Source organism: Camelus ferus, chromosome 20 (assembly GCF_009834535.1).
Source record: "Camelus ferus isolate YT-003-E chromosome 20, BCGSAC_Cfer_1.0, whole genome shotgun sequence".
Classification (NCBI taxonomy): domain Eukaryota; kingdom Metazoa; phylum Chordata; class Mammalia; order Artiodactyla; family Camelidae; genus Camelus; species Camelus ferus.
Window position 1 is genome coordinate 20580843 of NC_045715.1, and position 13830 is coordinate 20594672.

The 13830-nt window shown below is 46.6% G+C and overlaps 2 protein-coding genes and 2 non-coding genes across 5 annotated transcripts; 1 reads left to right on the forward strand and 3 right to left on the reverse strand.

Moving 5' to 3' along the window:
- Positions 1-787: 787 nt before the first annotated feature.
- On the forward strand, positions 788-2223 carry MCCD1 (mitochondrial coiled-coil domain 1). The gene is given in 2 exon segments (XM_006178818.2): positions 788-1305; positions 1841-2223. Coding segments are annotated over 2 exon segments (351 nt in total). The 5' UTR covers positions 788-1140; the 3' UTR covers positions 2027-2223.
- Positions 2224-2332: 109 nt separating this feature from the next.
- DDX39B (DExD-box helicase 39B) lies at positions 2333-13144 on the reverse strand. 2 transcript variants are annotated; one of them, XM_032462645.1, is made up of 11 exons: positions 12996-13143; positions 11401-11747; positions 10536-10663; positions 10169-10261; positions 7764-7947; positions 6528-6646; positions 4341-4472; positions 3476-3585; positions 3213-3357; positions 2922-3069; positions 2333-2568 (listed from the first exon to the last, which is right to left on the reverse strand). In XM_032462645.1, the coding sequence occupies exons 2-11, from the start codon at positions 11609-11611 to the stop codon at positions 2552-2554; spliced, it is 1287 nt and encodes a 428-aa protein (XP_032318536.1). In that variant the 5' UTR covers positions 11612-11747; positions 12996-13143; the 3' UTR covers positions 2333-2551. The 2 variants fall into 2 exon arrangements, 1 of the variants encoding a protein (XP_032318536.1); XR_004313507.1 differs by lacking the exon at positions 2333-2568 and having other exon boundaries at positions 2927-3069; positions 3213-3338; positions 12996-13144.
- LOC116658415 lies at positions 7636-7712 on the reverse strand. Its single transcript, XR_004313794.1, has one exon. It is a non-coding gene; the product is annotated as a small nucleolar RNA SNORD83 (small nucleolar RNA).
- LOC116658414 lies at positions 12201-12278 on the reverse strand. Its single transcript, XR_004313793.1, has one exon. It is a non-coding gene; the product is annotated as a small nucleolar RNA SNORD83 (small nucleolar RNA).
- Positions 13145-13830: the final 686 nt, after the last annotated feature.

Here is a 13830-nt window from a genome sequence, read left to right on the forward strand (position 1 = left end):
GAGAGCTTCTCTCCTCCAAAATTTTACAGGGATTCTTGGTTCTTCTTTCACTGAAAAGTGGGAACCTGCTAGCCAATGGGGAACTTGAGGTCTTTGACCTCATCTAAAGGTGTTTCAGTCCCCCAAGGTTAAAAACCACTGACCTCCGGGAAGGTCTCCCTCCCTGGTTCCCGGACCCCCACACCATGACAGAGGCTATCTTCCCTCTGAATTCAGTGTGATGTCCCAGATAGTGAGCTGGCCAGAAGCTGTCCACTCTCCAGCAATCTTGCTTTCTGAAGCATGTTTTTCTGAGGACCTGCCTTTTCCCAGGTGACAAAAGCTGGAACCATCTACTCCCTATGAGCCACCTCTGCCCACAGGGCTGTGGCTGTGCCCTCCAGCCACAACAGGACATTTCAGGACACACTGCAGAAAGTCCAATATATATACACAAGGTTCACACACAATGGGTGAACTGGGCTTTTGTTCTAGTGCATCTTTGATGGGAGGGCTAACTAGTTCAACAAAGCTTGAAACCTGTACCAGTGTCCCAGTGTACGGTGTCCAGACTTACCAGAGAAGGTAACCCCGTACAACGTGCAATGTACAACAGGGGCAAGAAAAAAAGCTCCCTCTGGGACAGCAAGAACAGGAAAGGGAAATAAAGGGAGAATCAGTCAATACTTGAGTCAAGACAAGTATGAGCTTTCAAGTCAGAGAGACCTGGTCATGAATCCTCCAGGATTTTCCACCAACCAGCTGTAGAGTCTTGAGCACATCTGGTCCAGGGCGGGCTCTGAGTGATATTTGCCGAATCAGTGAGTGCTGAATGAAACTGAGCATTTCATTTGCTAACCAGTAGTGTAATTCCTACCTTGCAGAATTGAGAGGAATGAGAACACATTCTAAGAAAAAAGACATTAGACATGCAGTAGGCTAGGCACCAGAATTCTAAGGTACTGCCTACCCTGGCAGGAACATTTTCACAACAGGGAACATGAGTTCCTGGACTCTGGGGCCAGGTTAGGAGGTGGGTAGGTGCAGCAGAGCAGGGCAGGGGCAGGGGCAGGGCCAGGCACTGAAGCAAGGCTACAGCCCAGAGGAAACCAGTTCCCGGTGGCTGTAGGGTGGCTCAGACAGTTCCCTGCCTCACCCGCCATGGTCTTCCCTCTGCCCTGGCTCTCCGGACATTGCTGCCGCCTCCTCCTCCTGCCATCCTGGCCCTCTGCACTCCAGGGCTCCTGGAGGCGCTGCTCCCAAGATCCCAAGGCAAGTACAGAAGAGACCAGCTCTACAGGCAGTGGGAAGATGTCACCCCCCAGGGTAAGTGGACCAAGAGTGAGGCTGGAGGGCAAATTTGTACTGGAGGGGTACAGGGAATCACCTCCATCTCATCCCGTAACAAAGGCCAGCTGAAAGCAGACACTACCCTTAACCCAGGTGCTTGTTGCCTAGTCCCAACCCAGTTTCCCGGAACTTTCCCTGTCCCCAGACCACTCCAGACCTCAGGGGACCCTCTACTGCACCCTTCCCTCCTCACAACCCACGAAGTCCTTGAACAGGAATTTCCCCTAACAGTTAATTATTTCTTTGGGGTGGGTTGGGACAGCCAGTCCTCCCCTTCCCATAACCCCACATGCTGCACAGGGAGTCCAGTCATAGCCCATGGGCTGCAATCTCTAATTGCTCTCCCATCCGGCCCCAGGCCGATGCCTAAGACAGGAAGTTAACCTTGGCTCTGCAGTAGAGGACCTTAAAACTAATGAGGTTGAAAAACTGGAAAGATGCATAATTCCTTTCAGTGAGCCTCAGCCTCCTGCCCTGGCTGATGCTCCCTCCCTAATGCCCCCTCTCCCAGGACCCCCGGCCTCATCCCACAGCTGAGCTGGCCCAGGCTGAGGAGTTGCTGGAACAGCAGTTGGAGCTATACCAGGCCCTGCTGGAAGGTCAAGAGGGGGCCTGAGAAGCCCAGGGCCTGGTGCTCAAGACCCAGAAGCTGAAAGAGCAGATGAGACACAGGGAGAGCCCAGGAGGAGACACCTAAGCTTTCCACCAGTTTGCACTTAACCCTCCAACACTGGGAATACTGCATACCACTCTCCCCAGCCCTTCAATCAGGAACACCCCAGCCTCTCCCAGCCACTAAGAAAATGGAATCCTCCACAAAGGGCCAGAATATGGAAAGCAGTGAGGAATCATGGCCTCTGCAGTCTTTTCAGTCACATCCCCCAGTTTGACACCTCCCACTGACCTTGGCCCCACAGCAGGGCACAGTCCCTACAGGAATTTACTCTGGATTATGCCCTAAAATCTCACCCCAAATCCAATAAAGGGACGGAGCGCTTACAGATACCACAGACACATATGTTTTTTAGTTTTGTTAAAAAAAAGTTGACAAATCAGTAAGTGGGGGGATTAGGAGTGGTGGTGATGCAAAAGAGGGAAGCCATGGGGTGGGGGTTGGGGTTGTCAGGGGCAGGTGGCAGTAGTGTCTCCTTCATCCCCATGCCTGGTGTCATCTCCTGAAAAGGGATGGACTGTCACATTCCAGAATGGGTGGGTGAATTCTCTACCGCGTCTGTTCAACTGAAGAAAAAACATGGCAATTAGAATAAGGCATGAAAAGGAAAAAGCAAGGTTGGCAGAAACACCCACCCCTCCCCAACACATGCAGATGTTTGTATAGTGTGTAGGTCAGAGAATAGATTTGGGAGTTAAGAAAGAGAAATCATTTGATGAGAAGAGACCTCATATAGAAGTCTTTAAATTAAACATCCCAACAGGGCATCAAGATGGATGGGGTGGGGGTGGGGGGAAGGCAATGGATGATGAATTTGTCAAGTGTCCACTATGCACCAGGGGCTTTAAGTAAAGACCCACTAAGTAACAAGGAGAATCTAAAGAGCTGGGGGAGCCAGTTTCATGAGATCAATACTCACTGTAGGAGGAGATGTCTATCTCATCAGGCAGCTCACTAATATTGACTTCAAAGCGATCCTGCACATCATTGAGGATCTTGGCATCATTCTCATCTGACACAAATGTAATGGCCAAGCCCTTGGTGCCAAACCGGCCAGCTCTGGCCACCTGGAAGGAGACAGGTAACATCTGTACACCCCCGAAGAATGAAGACAATCAAAAGGGGAACGAAGATGTAAGGGATGAAAAGATAATAGAAACCAAGGAGACGGGAGAGGATACTCGGATGCCCTCCTGGGTGTGGGGCTTACCCGATGCAGGTAGGTGTCGGAATCTTCAGGCATGTCGTAGTTGAAGGCAATGTTCACCCGCTCGATGTCCATGCCTCGGCCAAACAGGTTGGTGGCCACAAGAATTCGTCGTTGAAAATCTTTAAACTGCTGATACCGAGAAAGCCTTTGTGAGAAAGAAAGTAAAAATAAAATAAAATAAAATAAAAATGTTGAGTTTCCCTTCTCACAAGGGTCTCTCTTACTCTCAAGGACACAAAACATCTTCCCCATCTCTGACTCACCTCTCCTCCTGGGGCATCCCACGGTGGATGGCAATGGCTGGGAAGTTCTGCTCCACCAGAAGCTGGGCCAGGGCGATGCAACGCTGCACAGACTTCACAAATATCACCACCTGTGTGTGTGTGTGTGTGTGTGTATGAGATTGGTGGATATGGGTCCATGTGGGTGTGTAAGAGATTATATGCAAGAGTTTTCAGAAATTATACTCTTCTGAAAGAATTCCTTAGTCCCCATCACGTCTCCTCTTCTGCTCTAAGTATAATATAGCCTTTCATAGCCTTTCCCTCTTGGCTCTAATTTTTCCTGAGCAGACAAGACATGCTACAGAGAAGGTAACGAAAACAGTAACCAAAATTACCAAACATATTAGGAGACAAAAGAAGCCACCTCATGAGAGAGTGTAAAAATTAGAACTAAGGTCTGGAAAGACCAACTTTCTCACTCACCAAAACATCAAATGTAAGGACTACCCTAACTCTAGAAAGTAGCTTTTAATGCAAACAAATCACACAACAGGTAAAGTGACGGAACACTTCTCCCTCAGCAAGCAGTACAAGAAACAAATTTAAGAACCCAACAGGCCTAATATATCTTGGGACTTTTACCAACTTATTAAAACTGTTCAAGGATTTTCTTACTTGAAATTAATTTTGTTGAGACTCTGTCTGTGCCAGCCTTCGAACAGAAAAGCAGTTCCCACCTTGCTCCTGCTCAGCCCCACAAAAGACACTTTTTTCTCACTTAACAGAATTTCATTTAAGAGGATTGTTCCACCTTTCTTTTACACAACATACATGGTTTCCTCAATGAAAGGGTATATAATACACGTTTCTGCTCATCTTCCCTACTGGACCCTGAACAACTGACCTGGTTGAATTCAAGGACATCCAGAAGGTCAAAGAGTTTCCGGTTCTTCTCGTTGTCCTTCAGTTTCACGTAGTACTGCTGCAACCCATGCAGCGTCAGCTTCGTCTCATCATCCACGAAGATCTCCATTGGCTGGGGGGGAGGGGGGAGGCAGGGGGTGGGGAACGGGAGGAGGGCAGAGTGGGGGGGTTAAACCTGGGGGGGGTGGAGGAAGCTGATCTCCAATACACCCCATGGGGGGATGGGGAGAAGAGAGAAGATTGAAAACCCAACCCCACCCCCAAAAATACCCACATTTTAATGTGGCCTTTCCCACGTTAGATCTAATTTCCTTCCTATCAGTTGAGTTTTAAGACTGCCCAACTGAAAATTGTCATGGGAAAGAACTTTGCAGGGAGGAAAAGGCATATTGCAACCATCCAATGGCAAAATGCCATTACCTCAAATGGAGGCGGTGGAAGAAAGAAAACAATGGGAGATGATTCTCAAAGTGAGAACATAATCCAAACATCTGAGAAATGACAGGAAACAGTGACTCGAGGTCAGAATAACTCCGTCAGAGCTGGTTATAATATGGGGGAGGGGACAAGGACTGCTCCATTTGAGTATCCTCTCAACTAGGAGAAACATATCCCTATTGGGAAGTGGATGTCTTTAAGATCAGAATGCTTCAATGGACATTTCAAGTCAAAATGCCATGAAAAGACAGGCAAAAATTATTCAAGATGAGCAACTTGCCCTCAGACTAAAAGGGAAGTTTTAGATGAAACTGATCTCTCAACTAAGAATCAAACCATCTACAGTATTACATGGAAGGTATCAATAACTGGCGCTAAGAAGCAAATTCAGAGCAGCAGTTATTCACTCATCCTAAAACAGACACACCCCTGCCACACACACACACACAACCCTTGAAGGGAAGGAAAGCAGCATTAAAAAAAGATGGAAATTGGCAACTCAACTCCAAAGCCCAACTTCCCTAGCACTCTTCACTAACTTGGGGATGTATTTAACATGAAGACCCAGGGTCTAAGATTTCAGAAAAGAATGTATGTGTCATGGGAGAAAACCAGAAGCCCAACCCTAGGAGGCAGACTAGCAAAGGTAGGCTTTCCAAAGAGAAGTTTCATGGCCTCCTTCAACATCTGAGTCCCAAGCATAGCTACAGATAAAGAGTTATCTTCCCTCGGGAAGGAGCAGAGCAGGGAGGGAAAGAACACGCTCCACTGCTTATACAACTGGCCCCACTTAGCCCCAGACCCTAACACCCACCTGGTTACATCCAAGTGGAGCTCCTCACTTTACCTTTCCCATATCCCTCTGAGTATTAAAAAAGTGTATGAAAGAAGAAAAAAAAAAAAATCTACCACCCCATTCAGAACACCCCTCCCCCCAACACAAATGAAGGGAAACGGGGAGCACGGCACGCCTTGGGTTCAGGAAAAAAACCGGGAACGGAAAAAGAGGCTGGTTTTGGTCCTCGGCTTCCTGGTCAGGTTCCCCGCGGCCTCCGCTGCCGCCATCCACCGCTGGTGCCGTCTGCATTCCCCCGCCGTGCCACGGTGCTTCTCTGCCGCCGGCTCACATCAACTGAGGTTCCGGATGGGTGCGAGGAGGTACGGGTAGGAAGGAGCAGGGACTCGGGGATTGAGGTGCCAAAGGCCCCCACCCCTGGAGGTGGGGAGGGAGCGGATTCATTTGTGCTGTTTGCTCTTCTTTTGGACATGCCCTGCCATCTGTCTGTCCCTCTCTTGCTCTCCTGCCACCGGGAGGTTATGAGTTTGGGGGAGCAGAAGGCTCCAGTTGTATGCTTGATGCCACCTTGAGGATGCGTGGCTGTAGGGGGTATGTAGGAGACGATGGGTGGGTGGTAGGGCAGAAAATCCTGCCCTCCCCCAAAAAGGGAGAAGAGGTTCAAAAATGCTGTGATTGAAAAAAAAAAAAGTCGAACACTACCCGCTCTCATGTTAACCCGACCAAGTCTTCCGGAGTTTCCCTGGCGCCCGCGCAGACCCTAACACTAACTGTCTCTGCCTCTGTGTGTCTCTTCAAGGCTTCATCACTCCCAAATGGGCACGTGCCCCCTTCTTGGCGCTTGAAGGACAAGGGAGTCTGGAGGAAGAGGGCGCGGAGGGGGAGGAGGCAGCGGGCGGGGAGTGGAGGGAGAGAAGGTAGAAGGGTATTTACGTCTTGCATGAACTTGCGGCAGACTGGACGAATCTCTTTGCTCAAGGTAGCACTGAACATCATGACCTGCTTCTCATGGGGGGTCATGCGAAAAATTTCCTGGACATCCCGACGCATGTCTGAGAAGAGGAAAAAAAATTACTATAGGAGAAGAAAAGCATATACTATAAACAAAGACCAAAAGGCTTCCCAATGAGGTAGAACTGCTAGAAATGGGTAAGCAAGTCTCATGTCAAGGAAAGATTTGCCTCAGGTCTCTCTCTACTCTATTTTCTCCAACCACCATGAAGTCATATCCATAATAACAACACAGTGGAAAGAACAATGAATCTAGGGCCAGATTCCAGCTCTGTGTTTTTTAACCATACAAACTATCAAATGAAACCCCAAAGCCCACAACTATGAAATGGAGATAAAGTCCACTGCAGCTCACAAAGATAAGTTCTCTGAAAAATGCTTCACAAGGCCCTTCTTACTCCTCTCTCCCAGAGCCCCAGCTGTCTACAAATATGGCACACCTATTACATTCCAGCTGTCTACAAATATGGCGCACCTATTACATTCCAGCTGTCAGAGTCCATTCCGTACTTCCTCTGGATCACACTGTCCTATTCAGTCAGGGAAACATGACATCTCTACCTGCAGCCCACCTTATAGCTTGCCATCTAGAATAGCCAAAGATCATCTGGAATCACTTATCCCTGGGGCTATGTCCATCCCTACTCCCTCATTCACCAAATTTGAGTTCCTATAAAAATCTTTCTTAACCCTACTTAGCACACCAGAATACCACACCAAACCAACTCCCACACTATCTGTATTAATCCTAGAACTTAAGTCTAGAGATCTATTCAGCTATAAATTCTGACAACATGTGCTAAGCTGAGGATGTCAGGAGTAGACTGTCTCCTCTTCTAGTTTAATTTTCTCCCCTATGACACCCACTACAGGAATTTATAAAGAAAAGAACGGATGTGTGACTGATGTCCAAGATCAGCAAAGTTTCTCCTCTCAAAGATAAACATCTGTCACAGAAGGGAAGAACACCCTTCCCCTTGATCACCAAGGCTGCTTAAAAAGCCTAACAAAGACTGACCAGGGAAGCCAGAGCCATCAGTCATGGGTGATAGATTAAGGGTCGTCCTGGCACTGAAGTGCTCCAGTAGCAAATAAACATCATTTGGCTCCAAAAGGCAACTCCCAGATCACTAGCCCAGTCTCAGCACTGCTACTTACCGAGCTGTTCAAGCATCTTATCACATTCATCCAAGATAAAGTGTTTAATGTGTTTGAGGTTGAGGCTCTTATTTCGAGCCAGGGCTAGGATGCGGCCAGGGGTCCCCACGACGATATGCGGGCAGTTCTTCTTCAGTACCTCTTCATCCTTCTTGATAGACAGACCACCAAAAAACACTGCGACCTGCCAACCCAGAGAAAAAGAGCATCTCACAAGGAAGAATTCAACCTCCCCAACATTCCCATCCTTTCAGTTTGCTCTAAACCAATTTTTAGAATATTTCAGACTAAAGGGAATGTAAGTCTAGTCTAAAATTATCATACTCTCCAAACATTGAAGCTAAGAAACAAAAGTGACTTCTCCTGTTATATGGCTGATCAGGACAGTCAGGACTAGCATCTACTTCTTCTGACTTAATCTAACAATATTCCTCCCCAAGACTCTTAAGGGTAGGCGTCATTGTGAAAATTGGGGGGGGGGGTGCACGTTGCAGTGTGATGGGGGAGCTAGGGGCAGGGAGATAGCTTAGCCTGCACAAGGTCCTGGGTTCAATCCCCAGTACCTCCTTTTGAAAAAAGAGAGAGAACAGCAAAAAATCGCGAGAGTGTCAAGTACCACAAAAAACTCATGGACATCAAGTGTTTCTAACCAACTCCAGAGTTTTAAACTCCTTTACATAAATCCTAGGAAATTACTGATTCAGGCTAAACATACCACGCCACGTTAAAATCATTAGGGGAATAGTTGCTGAGGATCTGGGCTTTAATACAGTATTAAAAAGCATCAAAAACTGCTTTCTAGTTCAAGGGGGGTTAAGATCAATCAAGGGTTCAGACCGTCATGACCCTAACTCTAGGCTAAGTCTAAAACCACTAATTGTGGGACAAGCAGTTATGCAACAAAACAAGAGGTACGCGGCATCATTTATGAAGAATTCTCGCCAAAAATGTTTAACCTGAATGAGTTAAGCTTTCAAATATAAATCTCAGTTCACAAGAAATACTAGGAAGGAAGAACAAGTTAAAACACAAGGGAATAACCAGACAAACCCAGAGACAGGACATTCTGTAGAACTAGCCCAACCACTTCAACAAATCACTGAAGCATAATTTTGAGCAAAATAAAGAAAACTTAAAGATGATGTCATGATAATTTTTATTTGATCTTGACACCAAGAACATCCTCTTTTGAGTCCACAAGGGTGATGAGTTAGACCTACAGAGGAAGTGTAATCCTAGCTCTCTAATGAGCTCAACAATAAATTTTTCCAGTCTTAACAGTGGAAACTGGTTCCTGGTTATTAACTTTTAGAATCAACCTACAATCAAGACTGCTTGCAGGGGGGAGGGTATAGCTCAGTGGTAGAGTGTGTGCTTAGCATGCACAAGGTCCTGGGTTCAATCCCCAGTAACTCCAGAAAAAAAAATATTAAATAAACCTAATTAACCCCCCAAAAGACTGCTTGCTAAAAGGACAGAAAGTAAATGCTAATGAAATTGACAACATGAGAATACAGGCACATATATACAGCATCCAGACTATTTAGAGAATTTCAATTAATACAGTTTTCAAATTCTGAGAGAAAGAACAGTGTAAACAAGCTAAATAATTTTGTGAAAAAAGTAAAAAAGGCCTGTAAGTTGACAAACTGAGAAAACAGTGCCGAATACTTGGTTTCACAAAACTATCAGAACTTAAAAAAAAAAAAAAAAACAACAAAAAAAAAACCAAAAAGGTTAACTAGCAGTACTCTGTGAAGTACAATTAGATGGAAGAATACAAATCTTTTCATTATAAGGCCCTATGGCTTATTTAAGCATTTTTATCATGCACAGGAACTACCATTACTACATTAAAGCTACTACTCAAATGTTCCTAGTCTTAAATACAAAGTAATAATCAATTGAGGAGAAAATTCTAAAAATCCGAACAGAAATACAGTTTTTTCCCCCTAGAAGAGCAGAAGTTATATACATGGGTGCTTCTCTAACTCTAATTACCTGAAAATCTTAGAATACATACTCAGTAGGTCTGTGGTGGGACCCATGAAATCTTCATTTCCAGTAGGCTGCCAAATGACACTGAAACTACGGGTCTGGGAACCACACTTTGACTATCTAGGTTATACAATGCACAGGCGTATTTATACAATGTGTTAGAAACCAGCGCAAACTAAAGCTTCTCCAAAATTAAGAATGTAACAAAGGTCTCTGAAATTATAATGCATATGCAAATGAGCCCTAAAACATAAATCTCTTATACGCTAAAGTTGCAAGATACATGTAACTGAGATTTGTGTACGGGTATTTAACACCTGTGGGACATGAAGACCGCTGATCTAACAAGTCTCCAATGCCTCCAACTCCCCACACCCTCACTCTCCCAGAATATTCCCCCGGCTCACCTTGACATTGGGCATGTATTTAGAGAAGCGCTCATACTCCTTGCTGATCTGGAAAGCCAACTCCCGAGTATGACACATCACCAGTACAGACACCTGGGGGGAAGGGGAAGAGTAGATGGAGACACACATATACTGTATCCCTTCACCAGCTGTGCCACAAAAACACACCTGGCAGATCACAAGTGACTACAATTCTGAGATCTAGATTATTAACCCCATGTGCCCCGTAGCTGTCAATCAAGGATGATAAACTTCATCTTAGCAACAAGCCCTCATGGCTCTGAATGCACCACATAGCTGAGACAAAAACATCCTTCCCGAACATTACTAACCAAAATCCCTTCCCCAACACTCTCCCCAAGTGTACCTGCCCAGTAACTGGCTCCAGTTGTTGCAGTGTGGCCAGCACAAACACTGCTGTCTTTCCCATGCCTGACTTGGCCTGGCATAGGACATCCATTCCCAGGATGGCCTGAGGGATGCATTCATGCTGAACTAGAAGCAGGGGGAAAAAAGTTGAATTAGACTTCACTCTACCACCTTTTCCACCATGCCAAACCCATTTCTCATCACTCAGTTCTTAAGTGGTTCTTGTCAATTTCCAGATCTTTTCTACCTCTCTGCTTCCTCAAAGTGATCTCCAAATCAAACCTCCCCAGTTCCTTCTAGCTTTAGCCTCCTCCAGCTCCACATCCCTAGTCCTGCTAACCCTCTTGCACCTATCAACTGCTCACCCTAGGTGCTCCTGTCCGAATGTTCCTTAATCTAGAACAATCCATGACTTCTGAATGCCTGTCACAGGCCATTTCTCCTACTTAGGTTGTCGGGCTTTGGGTCACATAACCCTGCAACTTTGGACAAAATGAAGGACTTCGATCCTGATCTAGAAACCAGCCATCTTTGGACCTTCCATAAACGTTTCCAGAGACAAGAGTTGGCCAGCTCCAACCAGCTCCTCTCTAACAATTTTAAATTAAAAGTCAAAGTGACAAAAATCAAAAACAAGCAGACAAGGAGAAAGGCAGACTTTAAGCTGCTTTTAGATTAGTACTTACTCACTCTCATGAATGAAAAACCTACCTATATAAACCTCTTCAATTGCTAAAACAGTTTTTGGTAGTTATTTCCTCGTCTATCCTAAATATAATCTGCATCACCTGAGGAACCACAACCGTATCTGTTTCTTGTATCCTTAAAGAGCAGTGCCTAACTCTGTCCAACAGAAAATTTACCTTCTGATGGATGCTCAAAGCCACAGTCAACAATGGCCCGGAGCAACTCTGGCTTGAGCAGGAAGTCACGAAAGCCAGAGCTGTGAATGGAGACGTAGGAGCCCTTGACATCCTTCTTGGCAGGGGCCTCAGCCCCATCTCCCCCAGCTGCTGTTTCCACCTCATCGTCTTCATAGTCTAAGAGCTCATTGTCCACATCGTTCTCTGCCATAACTGAGCCGGCAGGGGGAGAAGGGGAGGGGTCTTTGGATAGGTTTACGCAGAATAAGCGAAAACAAGGGAGGAAGGAGAGTGGGGGCTTGAGGAACAGCAGAAAAAAATAAACACAATAGTTTCTGACAGAAGAGCTGGGGAAAAAAAACAGGGAGAAGACTCATCAGTCATGAGCTGGGCCTTCACAGCCTTTTCTATACCCACACTCTTCCTGCTCTCCCTAAACTATGAAACATTTATTTACCTGGAAAGAAAAGTAACAAAGGAACAAAACATAATAGCAAAAGGCAAACATAATACAGGTAATAGAGAAAGTGGCCCCAAGGGAGGTAGTTAGGACACAGGTTCCCAAGGAGACAGGATAGGAGAAGCAGAAAAAGCTAAGTTGTAAGGGCAAGACCAGCTTATACATAGTCTTGGTCTGTGACGGTAGTGAGGGGAAAAAAACCCGTGAAAAACAAAACATGACTAATGACTGAAGAGAGCGGAGAATGAAGGCGGAAATGACCAAAAAAAGAAAAAAAAATCCTCAATGGACGACCTTGGTGCTTTCCCTACAATCTCAAAGCGTCAACCTCTAACATAGCAGCCATCAGTCAAGGGTGATAGATTCAAGTCGTCATTGCGCAAAGCGCTTATCTTTCAAAATGAAAACATCATGTGGCTGCCATCCACCTCTCCCACCCAGCACTCCAGCCTCTCAGTCCTCACTAACCTCCTTCTGATGCTTAAGAAATCCTTAATCAATGGGGGGGGGGGCAGAGAAATGGCCCGGCCAGAAAAAACTCCTTCATACGATGAGTAAAAAGGTAATAATTGAGAAAGATGTATTCTCGTTCCAGCTAACAGAACCTTTACCAAGTGGTCTCACAGCACCGTTGGGCTACTCCTCAGGGACGACTCCTTTCCGAAAAACACAATGACACCACTCGTCAACATTTGGACAGCGCTCCAAATAATGGTGGACAAGTAAAGTCCAACTAGGCCCAGAAGCCAACTACTTCCACCGCGGGCCGAGGGCTCAGAGAAAAGCGGGAAGGTGAGAAGAGCCCCGCCTTCCCCCAAAGCCCAGGATCAGAGAACGCCTAACACCTCCTATCACGGTCGCTGGGGCCTCTGATAAATTAGGAGTCCACTGGAGGAGCGAAGAGCAAAGGAAACACAATGGCGGCGAAGCCACCATCTTGGATTGACCCCCTAGATTTCCTACCTCCCCCTGAAAATTATTGCTCCCGAAAGAGATGCAAACGATGGATGTAATGACCCAATCAGACCCCAGCGACCAGACCAGAGCCTATACTGTGGTTATCAGGAGCCCATGAGACAGGATGGCCGCAGAGGAACGCAGATGGACGTGGATGGTACGGAAGGCCAAGGCTTACCTGGGCAAGGCGAAGACGTATGGCGGCGGCAACAGAGACGAAGGAGGGAATCTGCCTTCACTTCCGGTTCCCGGCTTCCCTCTACCCAGGTCTCCCGCCTTCTGGGCTGCGAGAGCGCAGACGCAAGGGACCGGAAGAAGGACCTTCCACTGTTCTATAGTTCCGCACGCTCCCTGGTTGTCTTTAGAGATGCCTGTGTGAAAAAAAAATTTTTAAGCCACTTCTAAGTGCTCCGCTACTGCCAGTAACAAAAGCATAAAGGAGACTAGCATCTTCTCAGATGGTTATTTTTTTCTTCTTGTCCTACTCTTTTCCACGCCCTTCTCCTCTTTATTTAGGTTCTTGCCACGCAGGTCTTCTCTCTGGGCACCCCTCCGGGGGGCACGAGGACCCAAGGTGGCGGGACTGAGAGTTCCCACGGGGTCCTTGGCCCGGTAGTCAAGGTGACCTGGGGGCGTTGGAGCGGGAGCTAGGGGACTGCAGGCTCCAGGTGAGAGAAGCGAGTGCTCACGGTCCTACCTCTACCCTTTCCCTAGCCGTAGGGCAGGCGGGCGGCATTTACCCAAAATAAAGTGGGCCGATGTAGCTGATGCCTTAAGGTCCCTGAAGTTCGTGGACTTGGACTGCGAATCAGAAAGGTGTTCTGAAGCCACCGTATGGGGGACGGGGTCTAGATTCTGCCCCAAGTGTTAAAGATAAATGGTAGGGCTGGAGGGTTATGTAACATTTTATAAATATTGTTAATTTGACCAGAATGTACTTAGCCCCGCCCCCAGTAGCTCCTTTGTTCAGCCTGGATTTTTCTTGAATAAAACATTTGATGTGTCCCTCCCCA